The sequence below is a fragment of the Pinus tabuliformis genome, chromosome 2_2 (assembly GCF_031772625.1).
Source record: "Pinus tabuliformis cultivar Carrire ecotype Pingquan chromosome 2_2, CPIR1, whole genome shotgun sequence".
NCBI lineage: Eukaryota > Viridiplantae > Streptophyta > Pinopsida > Pinales > Pinaceae > Pinus > Pinus tabuliformis.
The window spans coordinates 1286346828-1286367412 of NC_142300.1; the positions used below are offsets into that span (position 1 = coordinate 1286346828).

Genomic DNA, 20585 nt, shown 5'->3' on the forward strand with positions numbered 1-20585 from the left:
TATCCGGGTCAAAAGCAATAGCCAAATTGCAAAATAGAGAGAATATTTGGATCTGCAGATCTCTAGATCATGAACCATGCTAAAACTATCCAGACCTTGGATTCCGGATTGCACTATTGACTTTGGGGTTTGTGCCAAAAACTCAGGGTTTTTTGCTAATTGAGAAAATTGGGCATTAACTGCAATTTGTTTTGGAGCACAGTTGTGGGTGACAATACACAAAGAACACATCAGGGGGAGGGAGAGATAGTAGATCTCCCAAGAAAAGAAAAAAATTTAGAGCACCAATATGAAAACAAAAAGGAGGAAACATTGGTAGATTGCCTGTTTAGGCATCAAAGCCAATTCAGGGAGTGATGCTTGTAGACATGGCTGCCCAACTAGGAATTGCAGTTGGAATCAGTGCCATAAAGCAAAATATCTCATCGGATGACAAAGACATTGGTCGCATCATAACAGATGCATGTCTTGGAGAAAATTGTGGTTGGATTTTTGAAGAAGCTGATGAGGAGCAAGGATGTGTTACATGCAGGAATCCTGCCATCTTTGCCATCCGATGCAATAACTTTAAGCTATTGGAGTTTGATATAGCTTGGGATGATGAATGTGGTTTTCTCTAGGTCAACAAACAAGAAGTTATCTATCTCCCATTATGATGGAAGTTGGGAATTTGTAAAAGTGAAGGAATTTCTTGTACCCGATGTGGTCAAGTCAATGGCATGGTATAGGGACAACCCTTGCATGGGAATTAGGCATGAGTACATTATGGTAAATACTTTGCCTTCTTAGAGGTCCTCCCCTGCTGCAGAATTGCCTTGCCTTTGGCTGTGTCTCTTTCATCCTGAGACCTATTCTTGTGCAAGGATAATGGTAGAATTTTTGTAGACCATAATTGTACACTCCTACAAGAAAGAAGGATATGTTGGTCTGAGGCGCCTATCTTTGTTGCTGTCCATTCACCTTATGCTATTGCTCAATTTTGTTGGTCAAAGAGTAGTTGCCAATGTGCTGTATTTTTCATTTACTTTGGTGAGTTATTACAGTATTATGATGGATGTGTGATAGCTGTTTTTTTCAAAGGAGATAAAGAATGTTGATATCAGTCTTCATGCAAGATCTCTGATATCCTTGGTGAATGAAATGCAAAATTATGACAAACGGATACCTTGTTGCAACTGGTTGATAATTGGAGGACACAGTGCCGACAAGCAGAGACAAACACATCTACAAAAGAGGTGCCAAAGATATGAAGAAAGAGAGTGCAGAACAAATGATTTTTCAACTCATATTTATGGAGTATTGAAACTTCAAAGACGAGTTCCAGCATACAACATATGCTGCAAATCATGCATTGTACTCTCATTGTGCTTCTTACATTGATGCTTCTGGATTATATATTGTATTTCCTCCAGCAGAAGAGATTGGTTTAGATGCTTCAAATGATATTGGCCCAAAGTTTTTACTAATAAAGGAAGAATATACTGGAGATGGGATGGAGAAGCAGTTATCTACAAATGAAGCTTCATAGAAACATGAGGGGACTACTCATTAACTACCCAACGCATGTTGAAGCTTTAGGATGAAGGTTTTGGGGAAGGTGGGGTTGTGATAAACCTAGTTTATTTCTGATAGATTATTAGTCAACATTTAGGCATATCACACAGTGGGAGTAGGGAAGTAACAAAGACAACTAGATAGGCTTTTGTATTGTAAGGTTGACTCTTTTGCCATATAGATTCAACATTTAATTTGAGGGAGATCCTTATATTGCTTTATTCTAAGAATACTATTTAGTCTGACATGGAATCCAAAGAAACAGTGCAAGGCACAGACCCGAGAGAACAGTGGGAGTAAGGAAGTGACAAAGACAACCATATACTTTTTTGTATTGTAAATGTTGGCTCTTTTCCACATGGATTTAGCCTTTAGTTTGTGGGAGATCCTTATATTTCTGTAATCAATGTCTGGAAGGTGTATGCCATACAATCTTTAGTTTCTTTAGTCTGGGACCACATTAGGCTGCTTGAAGGGAGTCTAAGATTCTAGAATGTTGTGGCAGAAAGTCACATGCTTTCGATGATACGGCCGATATTGGAAAAAGATAGAACTTGTCCAAGAAAATAGGAGCAGGAAAACTTTCAGAACTGTAAGTCAGCCCCCTAAAGGGAAGGAGGGGCTCTATTTTTTAGACAACCTCTCGGGAGCCCTGCACTGCTGAATGGAAGTGAACTTGTGGAAACTGGAAACTACTTTTGCCAGTTAGTTTTGTTTGCATAAATCAAATGAGAAAACAGGTTTGTCCAATCACTTAGATTGCATGTCATTGGTTCTCAAGCCTTCAAGCAGTTGTATTTTCCTCATCATACAGCCCAATGTACTGCTAAGTTTTTAAACCTCTTGAGTCCCCACCTTAATCAGCATAATGTGATCCCAGTGGTAGGTCCACATGATATGTATATTTTTTAAAACTCGCAGAAAAAACCTGTAATTTTTATTATATATAACAAAAATTACACTTTGTAAACACAGAAGTAGCGTGTATGCATATTGACTGCTCATTATCTAAAACATATCTTCATCACCTGTCTGTATTGGGCATATATCAAACATGCGTCCCAAAAAAGACAAATACTGTAGTCGGTTCATTTAATAGTGCCGAGAAAATTCAGCAGTTACAAAATATAGTGGTAGGCCTAAATGATGCCCCTTAGTAAGCTACAAATTTACTAGAAGGGCACAAAATGTCTCTCTACAATGTTTATATAGATATTATAAGAGATTTGGATGATATTAATAAAATGACCTTTACTAGAAGGGCATAAAATGTCTCTACAATGTTTATATAGATATTTTAACAGAATTGGATGATATTAATAAAGGAATTTTTTTTTTCCCAAATTCATACTTTGCATCAGGGAAAACGCTACCTGAATGCCATCAGCAATCAATCAAATTTGGTATTTGGTTAGAATCTTCACATCTAATGTATGCATAAGAAAATTGAGCAATTGGTAAGTTAAACTTACCAAAGCATGTGACCGTACAAATAATCTACTCTTATAGCTATGGATCATAAGAAGATCATATTCTTACGAAACCTTGTTTCCGAACGCTCCTTCAATTAAGCTCTTGTGGATGCCTTGTCATGGTTGCAGGTGAAGCTTTATCTTCTACCTCAGTATGCGTTTCCAACAGGAGGTCTATATTTTAAGAACGAAACATGGCGGAAGGAAACAGAGGGGAAACATGTGATTATTCATAATAATTACATCACAGGCTTTGATAAGAAAATCAAGCGGTTTCATGATTATGGTCTTTGGCTTGTGGATGAATATTCACAGGAGTCACCTTTATCAGATATTAAAAGGTGACGTCTAACCTGGAATGGCGGATGTGATGTGTGTCAAAGAAATTAAATTTCTTTGGTATGGGAAAAACCAGCCGATATATCTGCTTTATCCTATCATGTTGACGAGAGCTGCGTGATATATTTGATATTTGTTTCAGAGCAAGCGACATGGTAGGAGCAATGCTTTCATGTGTTTCAATGTCTTTTTCTTCCAGTTTACTATGAGAGTATGTGTTTCCAGCAATGTAGTTGTCACACTAGTTTGATCCATTTAAATTGGAGTCAATTAAGTGTACCGTGGATGTGCATAATCCCCAGAACTGTCTCAGCTGTGAAATTGGATATTGGGCACTTCCTGTGAGAATCTCCTGATTTCTAAGTCCAGATCCATCTGAACAATGCATTTATTAACCACCGAGAGGGATAAAAAAAAAGCAGGTGCAAATCTCTCACCACTTGAAAAGAAAAGATCTAGGGCTTGTGGTGGATTTATACCATTTGTTTACTTTATGATAATTAATCAAAAACATTTTTTTTTTTTTTAATAAGACTACTCTAATAAAAAATTAGAGTTGAATCTAGAGGGATTAAAAAACCCATATGCAATCTCTCTCATCACTTTAATGATAAGATATAGGATTGAGATGAATTTTTGTTAATTTATTTTTTGCATTATACTAATTAATTAAAAGAAATGGTAGTAATTAAAAAAATTAAGATTAAGATGGATTTATGTAAATCTAGTTTTTTTGATTTTATAGTAATAAATTAAATCTAGCTTATATTCTTATGTTATGATAATTAGATAAAAGAAATAAAAAGTTTGTTTGTTTGTTTGTTTTTTTTTTTCACATTTTAATAAAATTAAGGTTAAGTTAGATTTATTTACGTTATTGTGTTTTTCGGAGGCTTTTTCTAGTTTACTATGGAATAAATGTGTTGTAATGTCATGTCTTGTCTTGTCTCATATTGGTTTGTAAACAAAAATATTAAAATAATAAAAATAAAAATAATATAATAATGAAAATTATTTCCAACTAATTAATTTGACTTTGTCAAGTTATCAATAGTTATGAAAATCCATGGTATCAATGTTGAATATAGCTTATTTAAAGAGGGAAATTAAACCAACAAATTAATAATTATTACCATGGTATTCTTGTGGAATATAGTCTATTTAAAGGGGTAAATTAAATCTATGTCACAAGGTTCGTTGAAATTCAACCTTGAGGTTCAAATTTCGGTGATCCTTAAAAATCTTTGAAGGTTCAGCGAACCTCATAGCCATTGACCAAGTCGACAGATCAAAATTTATAAACTCATGTCACAACTCAAGCTTGTAATCTATCTTTGCAATTTCCATGTTCACGATAACATTTTTTTATGTTTATCGATGTTGATACCTTACTATTTCGTCCTATATTACATTTTAAAGTTAATATATATATATATATATATATATATATATATATAGAAAATGAATATAGATGAACCTAATGGCGAACCGCATCAAAAAATTTGAACTTGAATTGAACCTAATCAGTGCTGAACCCAACCCAACATGAAATTGAACCATGTGATTTAGGATTAAACCAACAAATTAATAATTATAATTAAGTATGATTATAGTTAATAATTAAACCAACCACATCTATATTAACTCTAGATTTACTAAGGGCCGAGAGGGATCAAATCTCTTTTCATTCTAAAAGAGTTTTTCACCTCAAGAGGTTTGATCCCTCTTGGCACATGGTAGATCGAGAGCTAAAATGAATCTATGCTGGTTTTAATTAAAAGAAATGAAAGATATGTGTTTTTTTTGAGATTATAATGATTAAATTAACTAAAAGTTGGACACAAGTTTCTTTGTATTTTTCATTTAATTTTGTTAGTGTTACTCGTAAATGCAAATGGGAGATCTTTCCCATAGTGGACTATAAGAGCAACTCACTTAGTATTTAATAAATAAATAAATGATAGTTTTGAGATGATAAGACATTCAAAACAGAAAAAGAGTTCAAGCTTTTTCATCAGCAAGCTTTGAGGATAAAGCTTTTTGAAGACGAAGACAATGTTATGAACAAAATATATTAAATATAAATAATGATGATAATTGTAATAATGGTTAGTTAATTAGTAATTAGTGTTGAAGAGGCATGTCTAAATGATACATGATTTTCCATAAAGAGGCACCTGCCTAGTATATAAGCAGGACATTCACTTTCAATTGTAACATCATTCTCATTCTTATGTTTTAATATATATTCGTGTATCTTCAATGGAGATTTACATATTTCAAGTCTTTTGGAGTATTTAACTTTAAGAATGAACTTTGTTCTTTTTATTTGGTATCAGAGCCTTTGACCATCAACTTGTCGTCAATTTGATTGTCGTCATAATCGAAGTGTTTCGCTATATAGTAGGAGATTCTCTATTTATCGCCAAGCCTTTGGCCATTTAAAAGAATAATAATAATAAAAAATAAAAATAAAAAGTCAAAAAAATATTGAAGGTTAAAAAAAAGAAGAGATCATATCTATTTTTTTATAGAAAAGAATAAGAATATATATATATATATATAAAAAGGGAAAAAGAGATTAGAAAAAAGGTTGTTTTTTTTTAAAGGAAAATTATTAAAAGAAATCATTCAAAAAAAATTAATAAAAAACCAGTAAAGATAATTTCTTTTAGTTAAAAAGAATATTATTTATAACACAATTATACAAATTAAGAAAAAAGGGGTTATTTACAAACCCTAAGTTCTTTGACGAACACAAAATAATTAGTATTCGACGAACAAATGGAGTCCAATTTGAAAATGATGAAGGAAGTGAAGATGAGTTCCACACAACAATCATTATTTTGGACTAAATATTTGTTTTGTATAACATACATTGAATATTCTTGGATTCATAAAAATTGTGAATTATGTTGTCCAACATGTTAATGCAGAAGAATTTCAAGATGATGTATTGATGCAAATGATAGAACGAGAAGAAAAACTTGCAAAACTGGAACACAAATTAACATAAAAAGACATGGAAATTTTGCGTCTAAGGGACCATAGCCAAAAATTACTCGTGAATGTCAAGAAGTCCAAGGAACAAAAGAAAAAATTAGAAGAAGAAAATGGATGTGTCGAGAAGAAATTCAACAAGATTATATCAGAGAAGGAAGAATAAAATTTGTGCTTAAAAGACTTGAACCAAAGGTTATTGGAACAAATCGGAGATCTAAAGGATGAGAAGCTTAAAAGTCAAGACATTGAAAATAAGGTTGATGAATCAGAAACCAAAGAACTCTTACGTCTAAGAGAGCATAATCAAAGTCTACTCAAATTAAGAAACATTATGATAATTAATCATTAAAAAACAAGTTAGAAGAATTATTCACGAAAAAAGTATCAGTGTCTTTAGATGTAACGGTCCAAGTCGAAGAAAAGGAAACAAACACATATCCCATTAATCTCACAATTCAGACAAATCCAAACCCAACTGAGGTAAGGATGTACTCAGAAGTTGCAGTTCAAATGATGAAAAACTTAGGGGAAGATTTTGTAACGAACTCGACGACATCAGAACCTGAAGTAAGTCTCAATCTTGCCACAAACATGATAAGGGACAAATAAACTCCTTATCTACATCCTAATCACAAAAGCAAACATTTTAATCAGTCTGCATATCTGTATCTCTCAAAACAAAAAATAACAAACTAATGTTCAGAAAGATAATGAAGTGCGCATAATTCAATGCAGTGATAACGATTCATTACAAGTTTCTATAAATTGAAAGATTCCACAAAAGATTAATTTAGGATAGATAGATCCTTTTTTTGTGGATTAATTTTATATATCACTCCAAAGATCATATTAACTTGTATCAACGAAGATGACAGTTTTGAGACGAGAAGACGCTCGAAACAAAAAAAAGAGTTCAATTTTTTTCATCAGTGAATTTCGAGGACAAAGCTTTTTGAAGACGAAGACAATGTTATGAATAAAATATATTAAATATAAACAATGATGGTAATTGTAATAATGGTTAGTTAATTAGTAATTAATGTTGAAGAGGCATTTGTAAATGGGACATGCCTTTCCATGAAGAGGCACCTGCCTAGTATATAAGCAGGACCCTCACTCTCAATTGTAACATCATTCTCATTCTTACATTTTAATATATATTCTTGTATCTTCAATGGAGATCTACATATTCCAAGTCTTCTGGAGCATTTCACTTTAAAAACGAACTTTGTTCGTTCCAATTAGAAATTTAATCTCTAAGGGTTATGATAGTTTTCTTAAGCATAGGTGTGTAATGAGGGGTATTGTTATGTAGTTAAAATTGTTTGAGAATTTAATTCCAACCACCTGTCAGGTGTCAAAACCATCCATCCAAGTGTCCTAGTTCAGTTTCACTTAGTCCAATTTAGTTCAATGTCACTATAGTCATTTAATGTTGATGTGTCCAATGTAATGTAAGACTCAAAAGAGAGTGGCACTTCAAATTATTTTGGGTTCGCCAAAAAAAGCAAGAGTCTTGAGAGGCCGAAGAGGAAAGTGCAATTGCACCCCTGTTAAAAAAAGGCTCAGTGCGTCATATTCGCAGCTCAACAAGAAATAAATTGAGCAAGAAACAACAAACTTATCAAATTGTCGAATTCGTAGGATTGACACATTCTTTCCATTCAAAAATAGCGCAAAATTGCGCAAAGAAACTGCTGTGAACTGCACAAAGACGGAAATGAGGTTTAGAAAGAAAGGGGGCAATTTTCTTTTTGCTTGCACCAAGTTTCGTCCGAACCTGGAGGAGCACAAGCACGAGCACGAGGTCCACGCACAACTCGACGACGAAGTCGAATGAAGAAGGTCAAACGAATTAAAAAGGTTCTGATCGAAGTTTTAAAATGTACGAAAGTTTGAAGCATGCTCGTACTCACTTCAAACTTGATTTTGATATTTTATGTTTTTTAAAAGTGCTCTGTGGCGATGTTGTTTTAAATGGTTCGAATCACATTTGGTTCATGTAATCTCAAGAAGGCATTTTTGGGATATTGTTTAAACTTTTAAAATTCTATTTTTATATTAAAAAAAGAATTTCAAAGGATTTCGAAAAGGGCTTTTTAATTAGGAAAAGGAGTTTATGTGATTTTTTAAGAAGGGATTTGTCATTTAAAAAAAGAAAGAAGAGGAGTTGTCATTTTTCCCAAAAAAAAATTTTTGTAGTTGTTATATAAAAAAAGAAGTGCTGCAATTTAAAAAAAAGAGATTTAAAAAAAATGATTTTTTAAAATGTTTTTGTGAAAGTGTCACTCATGTGAATTTTTTTAGGTTCGTTTGTTTGTGGAAGTTAAGAAGCAGAGACGTTTTTGTTGCAACTAGATGTGATTTTTATAGTGTGTTTGCTTGTTAAGTCGTAGTGAGCCAACAATCAACAAATGGGAAAATCCAAGAGGTTGAGAAGGTCAAAGCGACAACAAGAGATGTTTGAGATCTTTTTAGATTTGGAAGTGAATAGGCAAAAGCATGTCTTCACATTGACATGCATAAAAGAGTCTGTGGATGACAACATTCTTCCCCTGATTTCAGATGCCAAGACAACCAAGGAGGCTTGAGATACCCTTGAGAGGAGATTTGGAGTAAAGGGAAGCATTGAAGTTGAAAATGAAGGTGGATCTATAGCAACATATTTACAACGAGATGAAAATTTGGTTAATCCCACCGTGCTCAACCACAAGTGGATGATGAGTGAAGAATTTGTAGAAGAATAAAAAAAAGAGCACATAGATGATTGTCAACCCCACTGTGCACAGCCACAAGTGGATGAAAATTTGGTGATTCCAACAACAAAGCTTGCTGATGACAATTTGGTGAATCCAACAACAAAGCTTGTTGATGACAATGAAGCTACCATTGGAGCAACCAATGTTATGGTGAATCTAGCAATTAATATTGCTATGTAAATTTTGATGAAGAATTATTGCCTAAAGATGAATAGAAGCAGATGATGCAACAGAAAAATCAAATCGACATAATGTAATTCGGTGAGAAAAACCCACTGGAATCAGTGGAAGACAACCTGTCCGCAACAACACAGGTTAGTAAAGAAGTCAAAGAGACAAAGACAAAAGAAGAGACACAAAAGGAAAAACAATAGGAGAAAGCTCTCATTGCAGAGCAGAAGGAACAAAACCAATGTGGTTTTGTAAAAATTTTTAATTCTAACATTGATTTCCAGTGTGCAGGTACACAAAACGATTATGAAGAAGAGTTAAAGTTCCTTCAAGCATGGCTTGCAACACCATGCCTTGATAAAGTCTGCATAGAAGCTGCAGAAATGCATGTTGAAGACATCTTGGATGATGAGAACATCAATGAAATTTTCAGGTGTTCGAGTCTTGAAGAAATATTTGTTTATTATAAATTTATGTTGCAACAAATAGATAATGAAGATCACACAACAAAAGATGACATGTGGCAGTTGTCCACATATAAGCTGATTTTTGAAGAAATCTAGAACATGCTTAGACAACCTAGAACAATGGAAGACCCGCACCAACAAATGAAGAATTTGAGGTTTGAAGGATACAACAAGAAGAAAATGCTCAAACAATTTAGAGGCTACAGGATCTGGAAGAAGAGAAGAAGAAAAGTAAATCTAGCTGAAGTGATTTTTTGTTTGTTTGTTTAATTATAAGCTTGGCTGGGACATAGACCGGCAAACATCTTAATTAAATTTTTATGTGGTTGTAATAAAGGGGGAGTCTTGGAGAATCTAATTCCAACCACCTGCTAGGTGTAAAAACCATCCATCCAAGTGTCCTAGTTCAGTTTCACTTAGTCCAGTTTAGTTTAGTCTCACTGCAGTCATTTAATGTTGATGTCTCCAATGTAATCTTATTTAACTGATTTGTAATATTGAGATGAACAATCTTTGCTCACGTTTTGTTCTCTTCAATTTTTGTCAAAAATTATTTAGGACTCGTGCATGACCTTATATGTACTTACTTGGGTTTTAGCATTAATATAAATTTGATGAACCTGCAATTAGTTGTGAAGTGGCATTTGCAAACTTGTTAGTTGTAAGATACATTTGTCAATTTTGTTATTTTTGAGTTAATTTTCTTTGAACAATTTTTTGTTGAAGTCTTTAACATCTTAAGGGTTCTTAGAGATGATTTATAGTGGAATTGGATGGATTGATTAATAAATACATATGAAAGTAGTGGGAATGATTGGACACAAGTGGAATTGAGTGGATGGATGAGAGTGACAAAGAACATGTCATTTTTTTTTGAATATCAAGGATTGTAACATTTTTAATATTGAAATAGTTGGCTTAACCATCCAATCCCATTGGCCAATGTTGGTTATATGCAGTGTGATAACTAAAATGCCCACCCAACACTAACGTGTCAACAACTTAATAACCAAAATGTCTACCTACAACATGTGCCATTTAAATAGTACCATTACACAAGAAGTTCAATGGCATGCAAAAAGCTATACCCACACCATACAATGCCTATAAGAAAATACTTTTCATCTAAAAGATCTAGTAGGTTGCATAATCTCTTTACACGAGAGGATATTTTTAGGGACAATGGATGACCCTTAAGGGCAATTGTAGAGACCATACAATTTTCTTGGGATAACATATCGCCTCCAAGTTTCATGGGACAATTGGAACAAGAAGGGATAATAAATAAGGAAAACTTAATTACACTCCATCATAAGGAAAACTTAATTACACTCCATCATTAGAAAACATAAGAATACTCCATCTTCAATAATATAAAATATTGAAGAGAATACATCATTTAAGCAATTTGAAATAAGTGAATAATTTATGTTTGGAGTAAATCCAAATGAAAAATGATTATACATTATTATGTGGCTTAAAAATTCTTTTCAACTAGGATAATTATATATTAAATATTCATAATTATAACCTTATGCAACATTAATCCTAACTCACATAATTATTGAATCATTTTTAGCATAAATTCTAGCATGCTAAATGACATTCATGCGTTTGACACAAAAATCAATAACTAGAGTTATATTTTAGGCATCAATAACTAGAGTTATATTTTAGGCATCAATGAATTACAAATAACATTAATATAAGATAAAATGAGGTCAAATAAAAATAAATAAAATAAATGATAAATTTTTAAGTAAATGCCAATGCTAGAAATGATGCTTGGCTATCCATTGTAAGGTTGAGAAATGCTCGTATATTCTTATTTAGCAAGGGACATTTCAAGGACCTACTTAGGATGTCATTGTTGGGAATATTGAGAGGTGAGAAGGGTGGGGAAGTGATTTAGTATTTCACTCCTTACAATATAGTATCAAAAATATTAACTAATAACACTAAATCAAAGGAACACGATATATATATGGAAATATTGAGGGGGTGGGGAGTGAATTAGTATTTCACTCACAATATAGTATCAGAGATATTAACTAATAACACTAAATCAAAGGAACACAATATATATATATATATATATATATATATATATATATATATATATATCCACACACCCTCTTGGTATTTCCAATAATGACATCCTGAGGTTGTCTTGTGTGTGTGGATATATATATATATATATATATATATATATATAAACACACAATTTATCTATATTACAAGGAAAGCTACAACTTTCAGTTTACCAACTACAACTAGAAGGGATACAACCCCAGGTTTATCAACTCCCTCTAGAAGTGTTGAAATTGTAGCCATGGTCGGTTTTTATAAAAAGTATTTGCTATCATTGCAAAAACAATATATTATTGTTCTAGCATGTTCATCATGCTTTGGTGATGGTCAAAATATATGTTTTATTTGTAATTACAACTGGCTCCACATGTGCCAAGTCGACTTGCCTAGAAACTCACTCAGATCAACCTTTCTAGATGGTTAAGACATTTTACCTAGGAACTCACCAATTCAGATCAATTAATGACTATATAAAGAACTCAATTCGCTCTCCCTCAAAGCAATTTCAATCACCCACTTTTGCTAATATTCTCCTATGCGAAGGGCTAAAAAGAAGAGGTCAAGGGAAAATATGATCTAGTTTGAATTTGGCTATTGTTGATGATCCAAAGTTTGATCTCTGTGCACTGTGATTTGATCCAAGTATGAGATTTCTATTATTTGAGATTTGCTACTATGCTGATACCTAGTAGCTTACGCGAGCCTCTTGTTGTGATCTGTTTTGGTTCGAATTTGTTGACAACTGATATGTTTTGGTTCGAATTTGTTGACAACTGACTTATTTTGGTTTGAATTTGTTAACAATTGAAGGACACATCTAGATCGAGATTCAAAGAGATCTGTGACATACATATTGGTCCGAGTTCTGATCTATTTCATCTGGGTTCAAGTTTTGATCTATTAAGATCCATGGCATATATATATCCGAGTTCTGATCTATTTAAGGCTTGTGATTGGGCCAAGATATAAGTTTATTTCAGATCCGTGTCTCTGAGATTTGAGTCACTTCAGAATTGAAATTTGGTCTAGGTTTCTTTCATACTCAGATTTGTATTATATGTGAAGGCCGAGCCTCTAAAGGAAGGGATTCAAGCTCTGTTTTCGTGGTATGTTTGTGATCTTGTTGAAAAACATTGTCTTAGCACTTGTAGAAGCCATCTTGTAGTCTTGATGTCTTGTTGAAGTATCTCTCTAAGGAAAATCTTGTTTCAGTTTTCCCTTCTTGCGGTTTTGCCCCAGTCTCTGACCTAAACTCTGGTGTCTCCTATTATTATGCTTCGTGATCTTTGCTTTCTTGTCACTGTTATCTGTTGGATTTTTGAAGTGTCAATATTTGATGGAGAAAATGAATTAAAGAAGCTCAAACAAATTCACAAATAGTTATCAGTAGTTTAGATATATTGTTGTTTTTCAACAAGAAGGACGTGACAACCCCCTGAAGGAAGCTACAACTTCCTTCCCTAGCATCACCATGCCACCCTATAGAATAAAAATAAAACAAAAACCCTTTGGGCTCCCATACCAGAGACAATGACTGAAATAAAATAACACTGAAATCACTACTATTTCAATCTTCACGCCGAACAAAAACTGCATTTGGATAAGTCTGGATCTACCTCAGACTTAGATCTGTCTCAATTGGATTGCCTTGGAATTGACTTCAGATTTACCTTTGTCACAAGTTTGAAATGAATTCAGGGGAGCTACCTCAGATTAGCCTTAGATTAAGAGTTCAGATCAGAGATGACTAAGATCTATTGCCTTAGTTGAGGTCTCCTCCACTGTATATCTTCAGATTACCTTAGGTCTCCTCAACTCCAAAACTTCAGACTGCCTCAGATCTCCTCAAATACAAAACTTCAGACTACCTCAGGAAGCTAACTTGGATGTGCTTTTAGAAGTTTTAGACCAGCCTTGGAAGGTCTTATATCTGTCTTATAAGTGCCTTAGAAGGAGAGCCGCAGTAGGCTTCAGGTAGGCTAGAATTTGTTGCCATAGAGAGGCTGAGAAGAGCCTCAAAACAATGCAAAAATTCTCAGAATTTTATTTCACCAAAGCTTCTTAATCGATTCTGCTCCAAATGATATACAAAGAAATATCACTTTGATTTTTGGCCTCCAAAGATTTCCAACAAAGCTCAGGCCCTGCATTGTTCCTTAGATTTCTTTTTTTCAGATGCACTGAATCGATGAACCAGGAATGCCAAAAGCTACCATATTTATACATGTTTGGAGGGGGTCCTATATTGGGGAAGACCTGAGCAAAATAAATATTTTTATTTCGAAAAGCCACGTTTATTTTGGAGTTGAACCAACAGAGGAAAGATGACTTGAACAAGGTGGATTAGACTTACTACACCTTTTCCAACTATCTTGATAGAGGAGTTATCTCCAAACACAACATTGTCGCTTTTTCCTTTTAGGTTGACAAATTTGTTTTGATCTCCTGTCATATATGTCGAGCATCCACTATCTATGTACCACTCGTCTTCTTTGTCTTTAACGATCAATGCTAGATTGCAATCTTCTTTTTCCTTTCCCATTTAATAGCTAGCTTCTCTATCTTTATGGTTGTAGCATTTTCAAGTCTACAATCATGTGCCTTGTGACCTAGATTATTGCACTTGTAGCATACAATGTTTTAATTCATTAGTGGTTCAAATGGATTATAGTTTTTGTTGGTAGATCCATGAACAATACTTGATATATGGTCATTTCTTGCAAATCCGTAATCATTCTTGCTTCTTACATAATTCTATCTTGTATTGATTTTACAATGGATTGCTTTATGTCCAATTTTTTTGCAAGAGTAACAATGGCCAAGAAAAATGTTTTCATGCACGGGAGAGTAGGATGATCTCCTAAAGTTTTTCTGTCTTGGAGGAGGTTCAATCCATTGTTGATCAACAAAAATGACAATATTCTAGAATCCCTTTGAGTTTCTTCCTTTGGAGGCTTGGAGCTTGTGTCTTCCTTACTTGAGGATGCACCAATATAGCCAAGACGGATTTTATCGCCTGATGGTCTTTGACTACTGAGAATTTATCCAACACTAGTGAGCTGTTCAAGTTCTTATCGAGTTTATCAATTTCAACTCTCAATGACACAACTTCTTCAAGCCTTTTACAATATTCTTTTTCTTCATCCAGATCTTCATTACTTCCTCAATTCTTTTTGCTTCTACAAGTTGGACCTTTAAGGATATATTTTCTTTATTATGTGTTTCAATTCCTTTTGTTTTTGTTTTTGTTTTTGAGCTTTGCATTTTCCTTTTCATTATTCTTCAATTATTCTTAAAGATATTCATCCCCCTATTCGGTCTCTAAATCTTTTTGTCTCCAGGAAGGATCTATTCTCTTATTTGGTTATGCTTCATCTAAATCATTGACCTCTTCGTCATCATGATCATTATCTTGATTTTTTGGGTTATGTAGAGAAATTCTCTTGCATCCCCTTCTTATGTGTCACTTTCATATGAAGAACTCTATTTTCCTTTAGAATAAATACTTTTCTTGTGGGAGCTTTACTTTCCCCAAAAGGGCATCTCTGAGCATAATAGCCTATTCTTCCATAATTGAAACATTTAAAAGGTAACTTACCTTTGTTTTTTCCGGTTCCTCTTTTGAGCTTCATGATGAAATTTGCTTCTTTTATATTTGATTCATCGCCTTGTGTGTCTTCTAGTTTGGTTCTTGTCTTCTTTGTGGCTTTAAACGCTGCTTCCTAGTTTGCCTGTCCATCCTCTGTATTTATTCTCATTTCGTATGCTGTAAGAGTGCTATGTAATTCTTCCATTGTCATCTTGGTCAAGTCCTTGGTTTCTTCTATGGTAGATACCTTGACATCGTATCTCAAGGGAAGTGATCTTAATGCTTTTTTTATGATCAAGGGATATTTAATTTCTTCTTCTAATTCTCTGATAGAGTTGACAACTTCATCTACTCCGAGTAAGTCATAATATCTTCTTTTTCATTCATTTTCATATTTTCAAACTGAGCTCTATACTTTCAAAGTTTGACTTGCTTGACCTTATCATCAACTTCATAAAGAGTTTTAAGTTTATCCCAAAAATATTTCGCTGTGGTGCAAGTCATTACCCTATCTTAACAGTTCTTGACAATCCACCTGTGATGGCATGAAGAGCTTTTGAATTGCAGTTGGACAACTTCTTCTCGTCAGGATTAGTTGGAGGGTTTTTAGGAAATTTATAGCCATTTAATGAAGAGCCAAACATCCACTCACATAGCCTTCAAGTAGGTTTCCATGCAACTGCTCCATAGTGGATAATCATTTCCATCAAATATCGAAATTGTCCTTAAATAGATGCCTTCCATATGATCCATGCTTGTTTACAATCTTCGCTCCAGTGATTAGACTGTTAGAGGGTAACCTGCTTTGATAATAATTGTTGGAAATACTTGTTGGAATCATGATTGTCGTTACACCCAAACCTGCAGGTGTTAGTAAACAGACACATCACCAGAGTTAATAGATCCACGAGAGGAAGTTAAGCACATGTCCTGAAACACACAGGGAGCACTGGTTTATCATCTTGGTCAAGTCCTTGGTTTCTTTTATGGTAGATACCTTGGCATCATATCTCAAGGGAAGTGATCTCAGTACCTTTTGTACGATCAAGGGATCTTTAATTTCTTTTCCTAATTCTTTGATGGAGTTGACAACTTCATCTACTATGAGTAAGTCATAATATCTTCTTTTTCATGCATTTTCATTTTTTCAAACTGAGCTCTATACTTTCGAAGTTTGACCTGCTTGACCTTATCATCACATTCATAAAGAGTTTTAAGTTTATCCCAAAAATATTTGGTTGTGGTGCAAGTCATTACCTTGGTTTTAATAGTTCTTGACAATCCACCAGTGATGGCATGAAGAGCTTTTGAATTGCAACTGGACAAATTTTTCTCGTCAGGATTAGTTGGAGGATTTTTAGGAAATTTATAACCATTTATGATGGAGAGCCAAACATCCACTCACATAGCCTTCAAGCAAGTTTCCATGTAACTGCTCCATAGTAGATAATCATTTCCATCAAATATCGGAATTGTCCTTGAATAGATGCCTTCCATATGATCCATGCTTATTTACAATCTTCCCTCTAGTAATTAGACTATTAAAGGGTAACTTGCTTTGATAAAAATTGTTGGAAATATTTGTTGGAATCACGATTGTCGTTACACTAAAACCCACAGGTGTTAGTAAACGAATGAATTGCCAAAGTTAACGGATCCAAGAGAGGTGGTTAAACACATGTCGCGAAACACATGGGGAGCGCTGGTTTATCCAATGTCCAACATTCCCCCTCGACGTGCGCTGGGTGTGATTCAAACTCGACACCTTTGGCTCTGATACTACTTGTTGGATTCACGATTGCCATTACACCAAAGCCCACAGGTGTTAGTAAATAGACACATCGCCAAAGTTAACATTTAATCCACAAGAGGCGGTTAAGAACATGTCACGAAACACACGGGGAGCATTGGTTTATCCAATGTCCAACCATACTGAGGCAGGGGGGACGGGGATGAATCAATGTTTCACTTTTTCTTATGATATAGTATCAAAAGCATTAACTAATGACATAGAATCAAAGGAAAAAAATACACACACACAAAAAATTTATTTATATGACAAGGGAAGTTACAACTTCTAGTTTACTAGCTACAATTATAAGGGCCACAACCCCAGACTTAACAAATCCCACTAGAAAGAGGTGAAAACCTCCCGAATGAAGCTACAACTTCCTTCCCTAGCACCGCCCTACCACCCTATATAATAAAAATAAAACAAAAGCCCCTCAGGCTCCTATACCAAGGCCAATGAACTCAATATAATAACACTGAAATCACTACTATTTCAATCTTTAGGTCTGCTCCAATATATATATATATATATATATATATATATATTGCTGTAATTTTGAATTCAAAATATTCAATCTATATAAGTCCTTACGAATCTACATGCCTCCAATGGATGTTCAGACAAGTCTTATCACCAATCAAAACAATCTTATTTTGGTTCGCATAATATCTCGACACAGACTGATCAAAAAATGTATCAAGATAAGTCTTGATCTACCTTAGACTTAGTTTTGTCTCAAACTGGATTGCCTTAGAATTGACTTCAGATTTGCCTCAGATTTACCTCTGTCACAAGTTTGAATTGACTTTAGGGGAGAAACCTTGGATTAGCCTTAATGTTATGTATAAAATTATTTTACTAATTTTTAAATTAACTTCATTTTAGATTAAGGGGCACGGTCAAAGATCATGCCCCCTCATGTAATGGCTCTTGGGCTATATTTAAACCCAGAGCCCTCATTCATTGTAATAATCATTCAATTATTAATAAAAACATATGTATTTCTATCTATCACTGAGCAAGTCTGCTCCATTTGGTATCAGAGCCAACGGTGCTCGACTTACAACCACATTCTGTGCACTGTTCCTTGTCGTTCTGTTGCTGACCTGTGCGCTCCAGTTCCTCATATGCCCTCACCACCATCTATGACACAACCATCACGATCTCTCCGTCACCCGACCTGCCTTTCCTCCGCCGTCCCTTTTCCTCGACCCTCCTACATATTCCTCACTTATTCCATGATGTCCTCATTGTTGTTTCCCTGCCATCCTGTTCCTGCGGCTCGCCGGTCAAGTCCGTTCATTCCCTCCAACTTGCAACTCATTCCGTCGATATTCACCAAGTCTCAGCATATGCCCCGACCGATTGTTAAAATCTTCGTTGCAAGCCGCCATAACCTCCCAACTATCGTTTCATTTACACTTTCAATCTGTAACTTAACCTTTATATATATAACTCACTCATAATTGGTTATATAAATTATATAGTTTATAGTTATAAAATTATATTGTATAATTTGCAATTATATAGTTTTATAAATATTTAATTAAAAAAATTATTTAAAATATATATATAGGGTCAAGTTAAGCAAGAAGGAGCTGGATAAATATATGCCACCACATACCCGATCAATGTCTCCATCAACGACGATGGCTGATTTTAGTAAAAATTGATAGATCTTGAGAATAGGGTTACCAAACATTCTAATGAAAGCAAGGAGCTCTAGGATACAATGAAGAGAATAGAGAATCAACTCGAGCAAAATCATAACAAATTTAAAAAGGATCATGCGATCCTTTCAAATAAGGTGGATCGAAATCATAATGCAGCATCAATATCGCATAATTAAACAATGGTGATGTTGAACTGTTGTGAAAAGTTGAAAATTACTCCTGATCAAATAATGAAGCTACTCAACATCCAAATTCTTCAGATACATCAAACTCATCAGACTCACATTTGAACCCCGAGTCTTCAAAATCATCTTCCATGCCCAATCAACAAAATAGTAACACAAATTTTCAAAATATGAAACTCTGGAATCAATACTCAAATATGCAGCGCTTGAATCAATACCCCTTCTTCACCCCACAAGTTGCTACATATCAACGAAGAGCCAAAATTGAGCTCTCCAAATTTGATGGTAACAAGAAATACAATGTTGCATGGTTCAATAAAGCAAAAGAATATTTCAATATTTACGATATTGACAATGATGATGAAAAGATCAAGTATGCATCCTTGCAAATGGAAGGCAAAGCATATAATTGGTATATGTTGTGGAAGAAGACGACACTTGCTATCAGTTGGAAGAAATTTAAAAATGAATTCTTTAAGAGGTTCCAAGGTGTCGAGGAAGAAGAGTTCTTCTCAACACTCACCAGGCTGCAACAAAAAGGAGATGTGGACGAATACACTAGAGAATGGGAAACTCTAGCTACATGAGTACTTGGATTATTAGAGACTCGTCTCATTCAATCATACATCACGGGACTTAAACCACATCTCTAGGTTGAGCTTGAGCTTCATGACATCACTTCTATAGAAGAAGCAAGACAGAAAGCAAAAGCTACAGAAAAGAAGCTCGAAAAGATGCAGTGGCCAAAAGTTGAAAGAGTATATTCGAGACGAAGATTTCCCCAAATTGCTAACATGGATAATACAAAATATGTTCCACCACATCTTTGTTAAGGAGAAAAAACTAATTTGGAAATGCAAAGAATGAAAGAAGGTAAGTGCAAATGTTGTGGCGAAAAATGGGATCCTAAACATAAATGTGCTAAGGGAAAAGAGACCAAGAACTTGTATACATGTGAAGCAACCAATGATTCAGACAATGAAGAATCAGACGTAGAAGAAGTTGAAGATTCTCCACAATTTTCTCCAGAATTAGATAACGAGACTATTCTACAAGTCTCATTATCGACCATGATAGGTATATCTCAACCCCATAATTTAAAGTTAAAAGGACTCAAATATGGCGAAAAGGCTCAACATTTTCGCATATCCCATGCTCAACATGAAAGTGATGGTAGGTGATGGAAAGAAAATTGAAAAAGTAGGGAAATGCCATAAAGTCAAACTACAAATTTGGGACTATAATCTAGAATCTCCATTCTACATTGTACCATTAGGAGTGGATGTGGTCCTAGGTATCCAATGGCTACAAACCCTAGGCACTTACTCTGCCAACAATCAAAAGCAATTTATAAAGTTTAGATAGGAGGGACAAAAATACAAGTTATTTGGGTTCCAACCCCCTTAGAATCAAATTGTATTTTCATCCCAAATGATGAAGCTGATTCGGAAGGGAGCACCAACATATGTAGTGCAATTTCATCATATGGA

The 20585-nt window shown here is 34.3% G+C and overlaps 1 protein-coding gene across 1 annotated transcript in view; it reads left to right on the forward strand.

Moving 5' to 3' along the window:
- The window catches only part of LOC149198173 (UDP-D-xylose:L-fucose alpha-1,3-D-xylosyltransferase MGP4-like), a 41629-nt gene extending 37701 nt beyond the window's left edge, over positions 1 to 3928 (forward strand). The window contains exon 4 of the mRNA XM_089406148.1: positions 3156 to 3928. Within this exon, the coding sequence (XP_089262274.1) occupies positions 3156 to 3371 (216 nt within the window). The 3' untranslated portion in view covers positions 3372 to 3928. The remainder of the gene's footprint in view (positions 1 to 3155) is intronic.
- The last annotated feature ends 16657 nt before the right edge of the window (positions 3929 to 20585 follow it).